Source organism: Populus nigra, chromosome 10 (assembly GCF_951802175.1).
Source record: "Populus nigra chromosome 10, ddPopNigr1.1, whole genome shotgun sequence".
In the NCBI taxonomy this organism is placed as follows: domain Eukaryota; kingdom Viridiplantae; phylum Streptophyta; class Magnoliopsida; order Malpighiales; family Salicaceae; genus Populus; species Populus nigra.
In genome coordinates this window covers 15,224,319-15,237,067 of record NC_084861.1, presented here as the reverse complement: position 1 = coordinate 15,237,067, position 12,749 = coordinate 15,224,319, and the positions used below count along the sequence as shown (strand labels likewise).

General features: G+C 39.9%; 1 protein-coding gene across 1 annotated transcript; it reads left to right on the top strand.

Moving 5' to 3' along the window:
* The first annotated feature begins 10,895 nt into the window (after positions 1–10,895).
* LOC133704069 (metalloendoproteinase 5-MMP-like) lies at positions 10,896–12,081 on the top strand. The gene has a single exon (XM_062128806.1). The coding sequence runs from the start codon at positions 11,005–11,007 to the stop codon at positions 11,941–11,943; it is 939 nt and encodes a 312-aa protein (XP_061984790.1). The 5' UTR covers positions 10,896–11,004; the 3' UTR covers positions 11,944–12,081.
* Positions 12,082–12,749: the final 668 nt, after the last annotated feature.

The window sequence follows — 12,749 nt, the reverse complement described above, 5'->3', positions numbered from 1 at the left end:
TGTTCTGGGGTGTTAAAGCACACCATCCTTGCATCACTGCGAGTTGAATGTTAGGCCATCTGCATGGTTGATATACTGAACAGTCTTCTATTCTTGCACAAATTGAATTCCAGTTCCATACTCGATGCCATGCTTTTTTAAGTCTGTGTAAGAGTGATCTGCTATTCTGAATTACTGGTGACCAGCATGCTGTATATACATTAGAAGTGGACATGGAATTTCAGATTCCTTGGTGAATGTCATAATCCAATTCTGGGTTATTCCCAAAAAATTTACTTTCTTTTAAAATAAAAATCAAAAAATAAAATAAAAGCTGGCAACGTGGAGAAAATAGGCCGAAGAATAAAGCTGCATTTTTTTTGAGGAAATTCAAGATCTAATTGTACCATATTATGCTCCAAAATAGAGAGAAGATGCAAATTCAAGGATTATTGGACAAATTTGTATAAACATTAAGTTCAAGGACATAATTAAATTTTTAATAGGCTAAATTGATTTAATCATGAGTCAAATTGAATTTTAATTATGTTCCAGAATTAATTTGGGATTTAATTAAGTGCAAGGACTTAATTATACTTTAAATGGGTCAAATTAATTTTATTTGGGGCTCAATTGGTGAAAAAATAAGTTTGGAAGCCTAATTTGGGCTTAATTGAGATGATTGAAATTTTAAGAGACGAAATTTAATTTTTACCATGTTAATATATTGAAATCAGGGGCAAAATTACAAGAAAATTGAAGTTTTTGGGTCAATTAGGGGCTAAATTGAAGAAATCCGAGACCAAGGCCCATATCGCAATAGGCGCGTAACTTCAGGGCTCCAATTGAAGTTCATCAGGGGCTTAATTACAAAATTTTAGGGTCAATTAGAGGTTTAATTGAAAGCAATTGAAAGATGAAGGACTGAAATGAACTTTGGCCAAAATCAGAACTTTGGAACTGTTCATCTTTTTCTTTAAATCTCTGAAATAACTGCTCAGGTTACCTACTTTGCAGGTGCATTTAGTGCATATAAAGTCCACCAAATTTAACCAAACTTGCACGAAAATGATCCTCTACAGTTCCTCTACAGTTCCATATCAATATTTCAGTCTGAATGACAATTAATCGGTGTCGGAGCCGGCCTAAACATGCCAACTCAGGCAGTTTTTTTTGCATATTTGACAGTGTACCGTGCCTACTTTGAGCCAACGGTTGAGATCCTTCCCAATCAAATCAAGGGCTGAAAATTTTTCCTCTATGTAGAAAAGATTGCTCTTTTCCACCACCTATAAATAGAGGTGGATTTCATGGCATGAGGGAGGAGAAAATTGGGTTCGAAATAAGCCAAAAAATCAGCCTCTTACCGGTTTCTGCCACTTTCTCTCTGTTTTCCTCTCTTTTCTTCCTCTCTACACCATGTCTTCAGCCACCACCACCCTCATCACCGGTCTTCCCACCTTCAGCTCCACCACAGGAAGCCAACGCAACCACCAGCAGACCATCAAGAGCCACCGTTGTTTTTTCTCTCCTCTCTGCAGCCCCTCACGCGCGTTTTTTTTCTTTCTTCTTCTTTTGCTTCCTCTACCGCCAGCCACCATCTCTGTCACAGCCTCAGCCACCGTTTCTACCACCAACCAGCCACCAAGAAGCCACCGCGACTCTCTCCCTCTTCTCCTTCCACCGTTTCTCTCTCCTCTGCAACCTTTTCTTCTTCCTCCCATAGCCAATGCTGGCCTCCATCACTTCAACCACCGGCAGCACATCGTCATCCTCGGCCAGACCACCACCACGTCAGGTTGTCCGCCCTCTCTTCCCTTCCCCTTCTTCTTCGCTGCCTCTGTTCACTTAGTGAACAGAGGACGTGAATTATAATTCACGTCCTACTGTTCACGCATGAACAGTGGTCGTGAATTATAATTCATGTCCACTATTCATGCAGTGGACTATACCTTTTTTTTTTAATCCAAAAATTATCAAAAAAATCATTTCAAAGAAAATTGTGATTTTCTCGCATATTTTTCTACCAATTTTTCATAATATCGGGTTATATATTTACATTGTAAAATACAAATCCGGTATTAAAATACCCGGTTTTCTTCAAAAAATAAAAAAATTTCAAAACATTTTAAAAAATAAAAAAACTATTTTGTTGCATACGGCCAAATCCTGAAATTTTTCCAACCATATTTTTCATAAAAAAAACAAAAATTGTATCTTTTCATGTTTAAAAAAATAAAAAATGGATATCGTAACCAGTTTATGATTATCCATTAGGATTTGACCAACATGTCAAAAAAATTTCCAATCCTTTTTTTATGATCCAGATGTAAATTTTAATATTTATGGATGTAAAATTACACGATAAAGTACACCCTCAAGTATTAAAGATACAAGGTATAAACGTGCGATTCTAAAATTTAGACTTCAGAATGGTTAGGATTTAACCCGATAAGGTATAAACCCTCTCATGAAGAGAGATCTGCTTTGAGCATTAGAAAAGACCAAAGAATAGAAACCCGACTTAGAAAAAACAATCAAACAACAATGCAGTTTACCTTAGGTAGGTTGCACTGGGGGTGATGCGTCTTCGCCTTACACAATCAGTCCCTTACTCAGACTCTCGCAAACCATAGGTTCCTAGTGACCATAATACTAGGTTGCGACTAAGTTTAATCATAATTTTATGATTAAATTCAAAAACCCTTTCCAACACACAACACCTCTCATCAGGAGGCATGTCAGGAGCCTTCGCCGTCGCTAGAAGACGTCGCCCCCGCGACAGTGAAGGGCAGTAAGTATATTAGGACCACTAGAAGAGCTGTACATCTAACAGTGGCTCAAGTATTGAAGCCAACAATTAAAATATACATAAAGAAAAGAGAACAAGAGAGAAAAATCTCACCTATAAAGAAGGCAAGCAAAGTTCACAACGCAGCCCCTCATCTCTAGATCAGTCCATTCGAGAATGTCAAACTTGGCATCAAGGCTCTCTTTTTATGCCAGAAAACACCGCAGAAGCAGAGACCAACAATACACAAACATTGTATAAAATCTTAATATGCAGGCCATTTCCAGATTATTCTCTCACGTACGGCTCAATGTATATGTTTAATATGCGTGTCACTCAGTGTATGAGAAACAAGTATGATCTGTTGACTGGAAATGCTTGAAGTGGTAACCCTATATATAGGCATTGTAAAGGTAACAAGACAGGATTTTTGAAAAGTTCGGCGTTAATTGTAAAGGTGACGAGACATGGTTTCTGAAAAGTTTGTTAAATTTCTAGTGCCTCTCATTTGTTAATCTTGACTTTTACAGGAGGGCGTCGGTGGTGGGGTGGCGGTACTGTGGAGGACCGTCTGTTTCTGTGTATATGCAATAGAATACAAGCTTTATCCCCACCTTTTCTTTTTTGACTTAGAAGTGTCTTGTAATATTTGACTTCGGCGATGGGACCAATAGCATGCATTTCCCACTCTTTATCATTCTGTTCATATTTGAGCTCCACTCTTGAGTACACGTATTTGTTTTCCATGTACTGGTAGCTGTCCTGCGGTGATTTATGCTGACGATATTGTCTCCTTAAGCATAACTAGTTGACCCGCTAGCGGTAGATATCTTTCTACTCTGCGTGTATGCTAACAATGGGCTAAGCTTGCACAACAAACTGGGTTGTTCAGTCAATATTTCTTATTTCTGGTACACTAGCTTGGAATTATATTTCTTTTCCCACAATATCATAGACATATTCCACCATTGAATATAAATAGACCTGTGCTTAAAAACCGCGTTCGAATGTCTGACTTATAATTAAAAACCTTGGTGCCTGTTCTGGTACTGTATGAAAGCACACCATCCTTGCATCACTGCTAGCAGAATGTTAGGCCATCTGCGTGGTTGATATACTGAACAGTATTCTATTCTTGCACAGATTGGATTTCAGTTCCATATACATGCACAGATCATCACATCCTTTAATGGCATGCTTTAATAAGTCTATGTAAGAGTACAAGAACATTTATTTATTTTTTGTTATTGGGGATCTTCCACTCTGAATTATCTTTACTAATTAATAGTGGTTGTGACTTGAAACATATCCTTTTTTTTTCTTCCACATTTTTTCTTGAACAAAACATGTTAATAGCAAATGCCAATCCTTTTCAACTTTGGTGTGATTGTTGAAGAGAGCACTATCTCCGACGGAATTTTCTGTTCATATTTATACTCATACTTTGACGGGATGAATTTTCCTGATCGGCTCCCTAACATAAATCATTCATCAAAAAAACTCTCGTCTGTGATTTGTGATATGTCGGTAATAATTTTATCGATAGATTTACTGACAGACACAGCACGCAAAAAAAATTTAACACGCTTCATTCCACCAAGATCTCCATCGATGAATATTACATATCACCGACATAATCTTTTTTGTCCGTCGGTATTTTCTTCGGTGAATTTGATATATAACCGCCAAATAGACCATATGTTATTTCATTGGTGAGTAAATAGTGGCGGTGACATTTTGAGTAATTCTTTTCTAATTTTCTAGAGTGTACCAATAGTCTTAGACCATCCATAGTGTTAGAGAATAATATAAATCATATCCTGGGACCTCACCTAACAGCTTAAGCTTTTAGGTTGAGATGGTTCCTTGACATGGTATCAGAGCCTTGATGACCAAGTGGTCACGAGTTCGAATCTCACCATCCCCATTTATTTGATAAAAATTAAGCACAAGGTAAAGTGGGCCTGTGCAAGTTTCAAGCCTAAAGGGCTTTCACTTGAGAGGGTGTGTTAGAGAATAATATAAATCATATCCTGGGACCTCACCTAACAGCTTAAGCTTTTAGGTTGAGATGGTTCCTTGACACATAGCCATGTTAGTAATAATTTAAAATATATATATTTTTAAAAACTATTAAACAGAAATAGAAAAATAATTAAAATAAAATAAATTAATATAAAAATCAAATATTTGTTATAAATTTAAATATTTATAAATTTGAATATAATTAATCTAAAATAAAAGTAATGAAAAAGGAGGAGAAGGCGGATCATCTGCGAGAATATGAGGCAAATAAGTGAGAGCAGATGTATCATCTATCTATGATCTTGTTTCCATTACAAATCAGAGGAATTTAACTATTTTAGCATTGAGTTGTTCACAATCAACAAGCTCACTACGCAACTTCTAATGGCCTACTGGCCGCCTTCGGTGAGGGATCAAAAACTCGGTGTGACATTTCCGTAGAGAGAGGCAAGTAATTTTTCATACCGAAGATGACTCGACTCCATTAATCAGGTCAGACTTTTACTCAGAAATTTTTTTTGACAGTCATGTATCGAGGTTGAGTATTTTTACTTGTGACATGTTTTTTTTTTCCACTGCATTCAAAGTTTGCTAGAAAATTGATTGAGTACAATCAGCTGGGATTTTGGACCCTTAGAGAATCTGAATCATTAATTAATTAGGGATTAAATGGAATTAATTTGACAAAATCATTGGATTAAAATGGGCTGAGTTGAATTAATTGAATTCAATTGGACTGAATTGAGGTTAATTGGACTGAATTGGTTGGACTGAAAAGAATAATTTATATTGTTTAAAATATAATTGTTTTGATTAACTAATCTCAAAAATAATTTTTTTTTTAAAATATAATTTTAATATATTTCAATATTTTCCTTTCTAGATAGGCACATCTCATGTAAGGTGGGATATTAATTTCTATCCTCCTCCTCCTGCTGACCATTTCTCTCCACTGTTCCTGTGACTTCCTGGAAAACGCACATAATCATCATATTTTTTCAACAAGGCTTGTTCAATCAGGATGAAGTATTTCTTAGCATGACATGACATGATCATTTCTAGCAAAATGCCATCACATGTCCCTTCTTTCTCCTCGAATCGCAAGTTGCTAGAAAGTGACCCTTGTCTCTAAATTCAGTATTCTTTCACTTTTATTAAACTAGAAACTAAAAAGTCAAAGAAATAATTTTATTTTACAAAAATTGAATTGAAAAAAACTATATTTACACGGAAAACTTGTAATGAAGACTTGCTACTTGACTTGACTGTTTTCCCACACTGCGGAAATTCTAGAATAGGGCCATCCGTCCCCGTGCAGAAGAAGGAGCTCAAATTCTCTCCCCAACACAATAATACATAATTAAATAAAAAAATCACGAATAAGGACGGGATCTATATTAGCCTTCCACATTCATCTAAAGCAACATGTTAGCCTAATTTGAATGCAGCAACACGAAAGAAAGGCATAAAGAAATTTAGGAACCCATGGAGAAAACTTAATCAAAACCCCTTTCCTGGTGGCTGTGAGGATTGAGGAAACAAAGCTCAACAGCTTGAGCTTGGAAAGAACGAAGAAAGGGCTCCTGATTGCTTCTATCAGAGTTGGTGGTTGTGAGGGTCGAGTTGGAGATTTTGATTTTCATTCCAGGGTGTCCAGTACGAGTAATGAGGATCAAAAAAAAAAAAAAAAAACAAAATTCTGGATGGCAGTGTTTAATTCTTACATTTTTTCCCCCTCACAGTTAGACCCGTTAGGTTTGGATTCGATCAAGTTGGATGAACTGAATTTCTACAAAAATTATTCGGATTAAACGCATTTCACAAAATCAAAATCTTGAACAATTCAACTACTAACTCAGCTCGGATTCAATTCCAAATATCTGGTTTCCAATCTCATTTATGGTACGTAATCTTAAAAATCGTTCTCTGTATTCCATTCTCTGTTAGGTTGGTTGCCATTGCATGTGCAGCAAATGGTTGGCACCAACCATTGACTATTGGCAGCCACCTTTGTTGAAGAAGAAGAGGAGTTGGCAGCCACCTTTGTTGAAGAAGAGTAGGAGTTGGCAGCCATCAATGTTGACAACAAAGCAAGAAGGTTGCCATGAAATGCCTATAAATAGAGGCATTATGTGAGAGCAAAATGGTGAGAGTTGTAAGAAATGTAGAGAAGAAGAGAGAAAGTGAGGAGCTGCAATGGCAGCAACCTTGCTGCCATTGCAGTAGCTGCAAATGCAGCAAGAGAGTTGATGAGTTGAGTAGAGTGGATGTAATCCTCCTCCTCTACATGTATTTATTGTATCCTTTCTCTATCTCTAATAAAATGAACCTCTCCCGTGGATGTAGGCGGTTTTGCCGAACCACGTTAAATATTGTGTCAGTGTGCTTAGCCTCCAAGGGGCAAATATCAGTACATCACCGGTCGGAATTCCCAACAATTGGTATCAGAGCTGATGGTTTAAGTGGTGTTTGATTTTTGCTCAAAAATGAAAGTTGTCAAAATTGTGTTTTGACCATACCACTGTGTAGAGGAGGCCGAGACGAAGCCACTGGTGAAAACGGCGTCAAAATCGGACGTCGGAAAACGGCCGCACGGGCCGGCGAAGAGACTGCCCAGTCAGCGTGCCACGTCAGCGCCAGTCAACAGACACGTCAGCGCCAGTCAACAGACACGTCAGCGAAAGTCAGCAGACACTTCAGTGACGGTCAACAGACACATCATCGACCAGTCAGCAGACACGTCAGCAAAGTGGGACCCACCTACCACATCATCAGTCGCGAGCCGAGTGAGCCGAGCCGAATTGGAGCCGAGCCGAGCCGCGAGCTGAGGGACAGGATCCAGTGTAGCTGATCCTACGTGCAACCGGATCTGAGATTGAATCTGAGTCGTTGATCAGGCCAGAATTGTTTTGATCAAATCTTAGCCGTCTGAAATGCGATTTGGACGATTTAAAACTTGTTTCCAGCTAATTTGATCGTTCCGGATGCAATGGTACGGTCCGATCATTGAGATTTGAGACCGAAAGTGGTGGTGGTGAATTATTAAAGAGAGATTGCCCGATTAGGAGGCATCTGAAGGTCATCATGGTGGTCGTTGAAGAGAAGAAGAAGAAGGTGCACATGTTTACCCAATTACATATGCTAAACTGCTAAGTGGGGAGAATTTTAATTGCCTTGAGGGAAGGCAAAATTGGGACACTCTGGACACCCGGTCATGTGGATAATTTGAGGTGAAGAGTGGAAATTGACGAAGACCAATCTTGACGAATCTAAGAACTGGTAGTCTCGCCAGATGTTGAGAAATCATGTATTAAATCAGTATATTCCAGATCACTTGTAAAGGAAAGCCGGGACAAAGCTAGCAAATGGTTGTATATACGGAAAGACAGTACGATGGATAGATATGACCTGAGAAGTTCTGTCTAGGAGATTGGGTTTTAAGCGGGACCAGTGTGACCCCTCCAATCTTTCCTGGGAACTTGCTTAGTGGAAGGATTATCCATACGGTACTATTTTTGTATATATAGCAGTTTGTAATGAAACGGTTGAAGACTAGCAGGATAACGGCACAAGGGAACAGTTGGGTTCCGAAGGTTCAAGGATCTGATGAAGTGGTGATTTCTCCAAAGAAGTTAGATTCGGTGACTGTGATTTCTCGAGGGGAGAATTGATGAAGACCCTGATAATGGAAGAGAAATACAGCAAGGGGATAAAGATTGGCACCCTATTTTGAGTTGGACAAGTGTTGTGACAGGATGAGCTGCTGTCAAACATAAGCAAGGAATAGGGAGAAACCTGGAGAACAGAAATTGCACGAGGGCACACGGAGATTGTGCAGGAGTACCCGTAGGATCCAACGAGGTACCGTAATGAGACAACAGGTGCAAGGAGAAGAAGAGTTCCCAAATGAAGCTCAGAGCAGAGACTGTTAAAGTTTGTACAACAGAAAGTCTCTTATGCTCTTGATGAAGACAACAGGCGAAGACCTTTCCAATGCATGCAAGGATGGAAAGAGAGCTGTTGCAGAGGCACCTAATTGAGGAGGTGCAAATGCCTGTGATATAAGGCGACCGCCTATGATGAAAGGCGAAGACACCAAAGAGAATTGGTGTAGGTGGAGCTGTCAAGCAAAAGGCACAGAAGCTCCAAACATAAAAATCGAGGTGGAGGATTGCGAGGAGTATACCGCAGGTTTCTCTTTCTATGTAATCAGTGACAATGATCTCTCCCATAGTGCACATGGTGGTAGAGACTTTTGGAGCCACTTTGAAGCATCTCAGCTGAAGGAGGATGCAACCACCTATGAAAGGTGAAGACACCTTAGATAGAAGGTGTGTGAGGGCCGTGATAGAAGCCCCAGTTTAGACCGCCGCATGACGACGAGCGGAGACACCTAAGGAGAAGGTGTGTGGGCCACGATGTAAGCCCAGTTCAGAATGCCCCAGAGCCAATGTGATGGCTAGACATGAGTGGACAAGTGTATAGCCAATGAAGTGGCTATGATGAGTATGGAGACAAATGCAGGATTGACTTTCATGGATATTGCCCCTATGCTAAAGATCAATGAGCTAGAAGACATTTGCCTTGGACAATAAGTGTGTGACTTGTGGAGCATTAAGACGCGGCTGCTATGAAGGAGCAGAGGGCATGCGCAGGTTCCGGGAACGAGTTGACTCTTGTCAAGGTGGTGAGCTCGGTAATGGCATTGTAATACTCAGAGTATGAAGACATATATGGATCAACCTTTAATGGGCTGCCCCCATAGGTGAAGGTGGAGAGCTACCTGGACTCTTACGACTAAGAGCGAGAGACTCACGGAGAAGTAAGGCGTGGTTCCTAGGGTGGAACAGAGGGCAGGCGCAACTCCTGGATGAGTAGACTCTTGGAAGAGTGGTGAGCTCGTGATCATATTGAGATACTCAGATAATGACTGTCGCACTTGGAAATAGAAATTTCCGTTTGAGGGGGTGTTGTAAGCCTTGGTGTAAGGCTTGATCATTCCGGACCGAGCATGGTTGATACGTTCGAAGGGGAATGTTGTGTTCTAGAGACAAGCGTTAACACTCTTCAGATGTGAAGTGGCAGACCATCTGGTTGTAGTGATCCTTTTGTGTGAGAAAAGGTGTGCTTTGGTAACTCTGATGATTGAAAGGTTTGACGAGTACCTGTAAACTCGGCCATAGACGCTCTCAGAATGGTAAGCTTGGAAGAGCTGCAAGATGCAAGCCTGTGCTGAAGAAGCAAGATGACAGTTGCCCCACATGAATGGCAAAGGAGGTGATTGTTAGGTTGGTTGCCATTGCATGTGCAGCAAATGGTTGGCACCAACCATTGACTATTGGCAGCCACCTTTGTTGAAGAAGAAGAGGAGTTGGCAGCCACCTTTGTTGAAGAAGAGTAGGAGTTGGCAGCCATCAATGTTGACAACAAAGCAAGAAGGTTGCCATGAAATGCCTATAAATAGAGGCATTATGTGAGAGCAAAATGGTGAGAGTTGTAAGAAATGTAGAGAAGAAGAGAGAAAGTGAGGAGCTGCAATGGCAGCAACCTTGCTGCCATTGCAGTAGCTGCAAATGCAGCAAGAGAGTTGATGAGTTGAGTAGAGTGGATGTAATCCTCCTCCTCTACATGTATTTATTGTATCCTTTCTCTATCTCTAATAAAATGAACCTCTCCCGTGGATGTAGGCGGTTTTGCCGAACCACGTTAAATATTGTGTCAGTGTGCTTAGCCTCCAAGGGGCAAATATCAGTACATCACCGGTCGGAATTCCCAACATTCTCTTGGTTCATGAAGCCAGTACCGTGGAACTGAATTCTATATTTTGGTCAAACAAACTAGAGTTTTAATTCCATATTCCATGCTCTAGGTTCTATGGAGGAAGACTTGACAAATACTTCAAGCACAGACAATTTATTGGCCCATCGGGATTGATGAAAACAAAGAAGAAAAAAAGGAGAGAATTTTTATCATTCCACAAATTTACTTTTTCAAAATTTAGAAAAACAACGTCTGGACGCATTTCATAACCAAACCTTAAACCCTCTTGACGGGCAAAAAGACTTGCCCCATTCAACAAGGAAGCTAAAATGTCGAGATTGGAAGGGAACTGCCCGGCAGGAGCGCTATATAAACAAGCCAGATTATCAATGTCTAGCATCCATAAGTTCTCCTCTCGAACCCACAAGTGAAGGAGAGTCCTAGATTTGATGTCTACAATGACAGCTAGAAGTTTTCCGATTTTTGTAGCCATTTTACTTCTTGTTGCGATGCAATCACGCACCATTCAATCAAAACCAAGTGGAGATCCTTTTGGGTTCGTCAAACACCTGGAGGGATGCCACAAGAATGGATCTGTCAAAGGGCTTCATGAGCTCAAAAGATATCTTGAGAAATTTGGATACTTGAACTACGGTCATCAAGGAAAGAAGGGCCATAACCATGCCAATGACGATGAGTTTGATGACCTTTTAGAGTCTGCAATCAAGGCATATCAGCAGAACCATCATTTGAACGTTACAGGAAGCCTAGACAATAGTACAGTGCACGAAATGATGCAGCCTAGATGTGGCGTGCCGGATGTTGTCAATGGCACAAAGCATTACCATACTCACAAGTCCATCCACACACTAGCTCACTACAATTTCATTCCTGGAAATCCTAGATGGACAAAAAGGCAATTGACGTACACGTTTCGTTCCAGTGTCCAAGTCCCGGCTGCACAGAACATAAGGTCCATCTGCGCAAAAGCTTTTCAAAGATGGGCACAGGTCACCGAATTCACTTTTCAGGAAGTTAGCGGTAGCTCCCCTGCAGATATTGTAATTGGATTCCATCGCCGAGACCATAAAGATGGTAAAGCCTTTGACGGTCCTCAAGGGGTCGTAGCGCATGCTACTCCACCAGCTAGTAATGCAATGTTCCATTTCGATGCGGATGAAAATTGGAGTGAAAACCCAGGACCTAACCAGATGGACCTGGAATCTGTTGCTGTGCATGAAATAGGACATCTTCTTGGTCTTGACCACAATGATGATCCAAATGCCGATGCCATCATGTCTTCCGGAATTCCTTCTGGGATTGCGAAAAGGGATTTGCGTGCGGATGATATTCAGGGTGTACGAGCTTTATACGGATTCGCTAATTGAAGCACGCACGAAAGGAGAAGGATGCTTGCAGTTTCTATTATCTAAATTAAGAATAAATTTCCATCAGTTTCTAGTTACGAATTTGTGTTTAATTAGGCCACCCTGATCTTAGAGGTGGTTAGAGTCTTTATTTGCAAAGTATCTCCTTGCAAAACTAAAACTATTTTGTAAACCATTTCTTAATTTGAGATCGTAAATAAATTACGTTTGCAAAATACAAATAATCGGGGATTATTTGTACGAGTCTCTTCAAGGTCTATTAATTTGTGCAGCCAGCCGCATGTTGTCTGTGTCACAGAGGATGACCGCAGGCATAATAAGTCCGTCCATACGTACAGTACCCTATAATTTCATCCGACGAGATGGCCACCAGAGAACAGGCATTTAATTAATGTATAGGAATTAGGATCGGTTCTAGTCTCCAAGTTCATCGCACACAGAGCATAACGTTTATCAGCTGTAATTCTGTGGACAAGCTTTTCAAATATAGAAACAAGTTTGCCCGATATGTTTTGATGATGCACAAATTGAACTGCCATATGCCGCCCCCCCCCCCCCCCCCATCTCTTATCATCATTTGTTTTTTCATTGAACACGTCCACGCATGAAAACTTTCTCTTATACCTAACCGATGGAGAAAATAATATTTGACTGATTAATTTGAGTAAAATTAAAATATTTAATTAGATGCTAGAATTTAATTATATTTTTAATTGGTTAAATTAACTTTATTAGGGGTATAATTAGTGAAAAATTAAATTTGAAAGTTTAATTCAGGTTTAATTGAGAAGATTGAAATTTTAAAT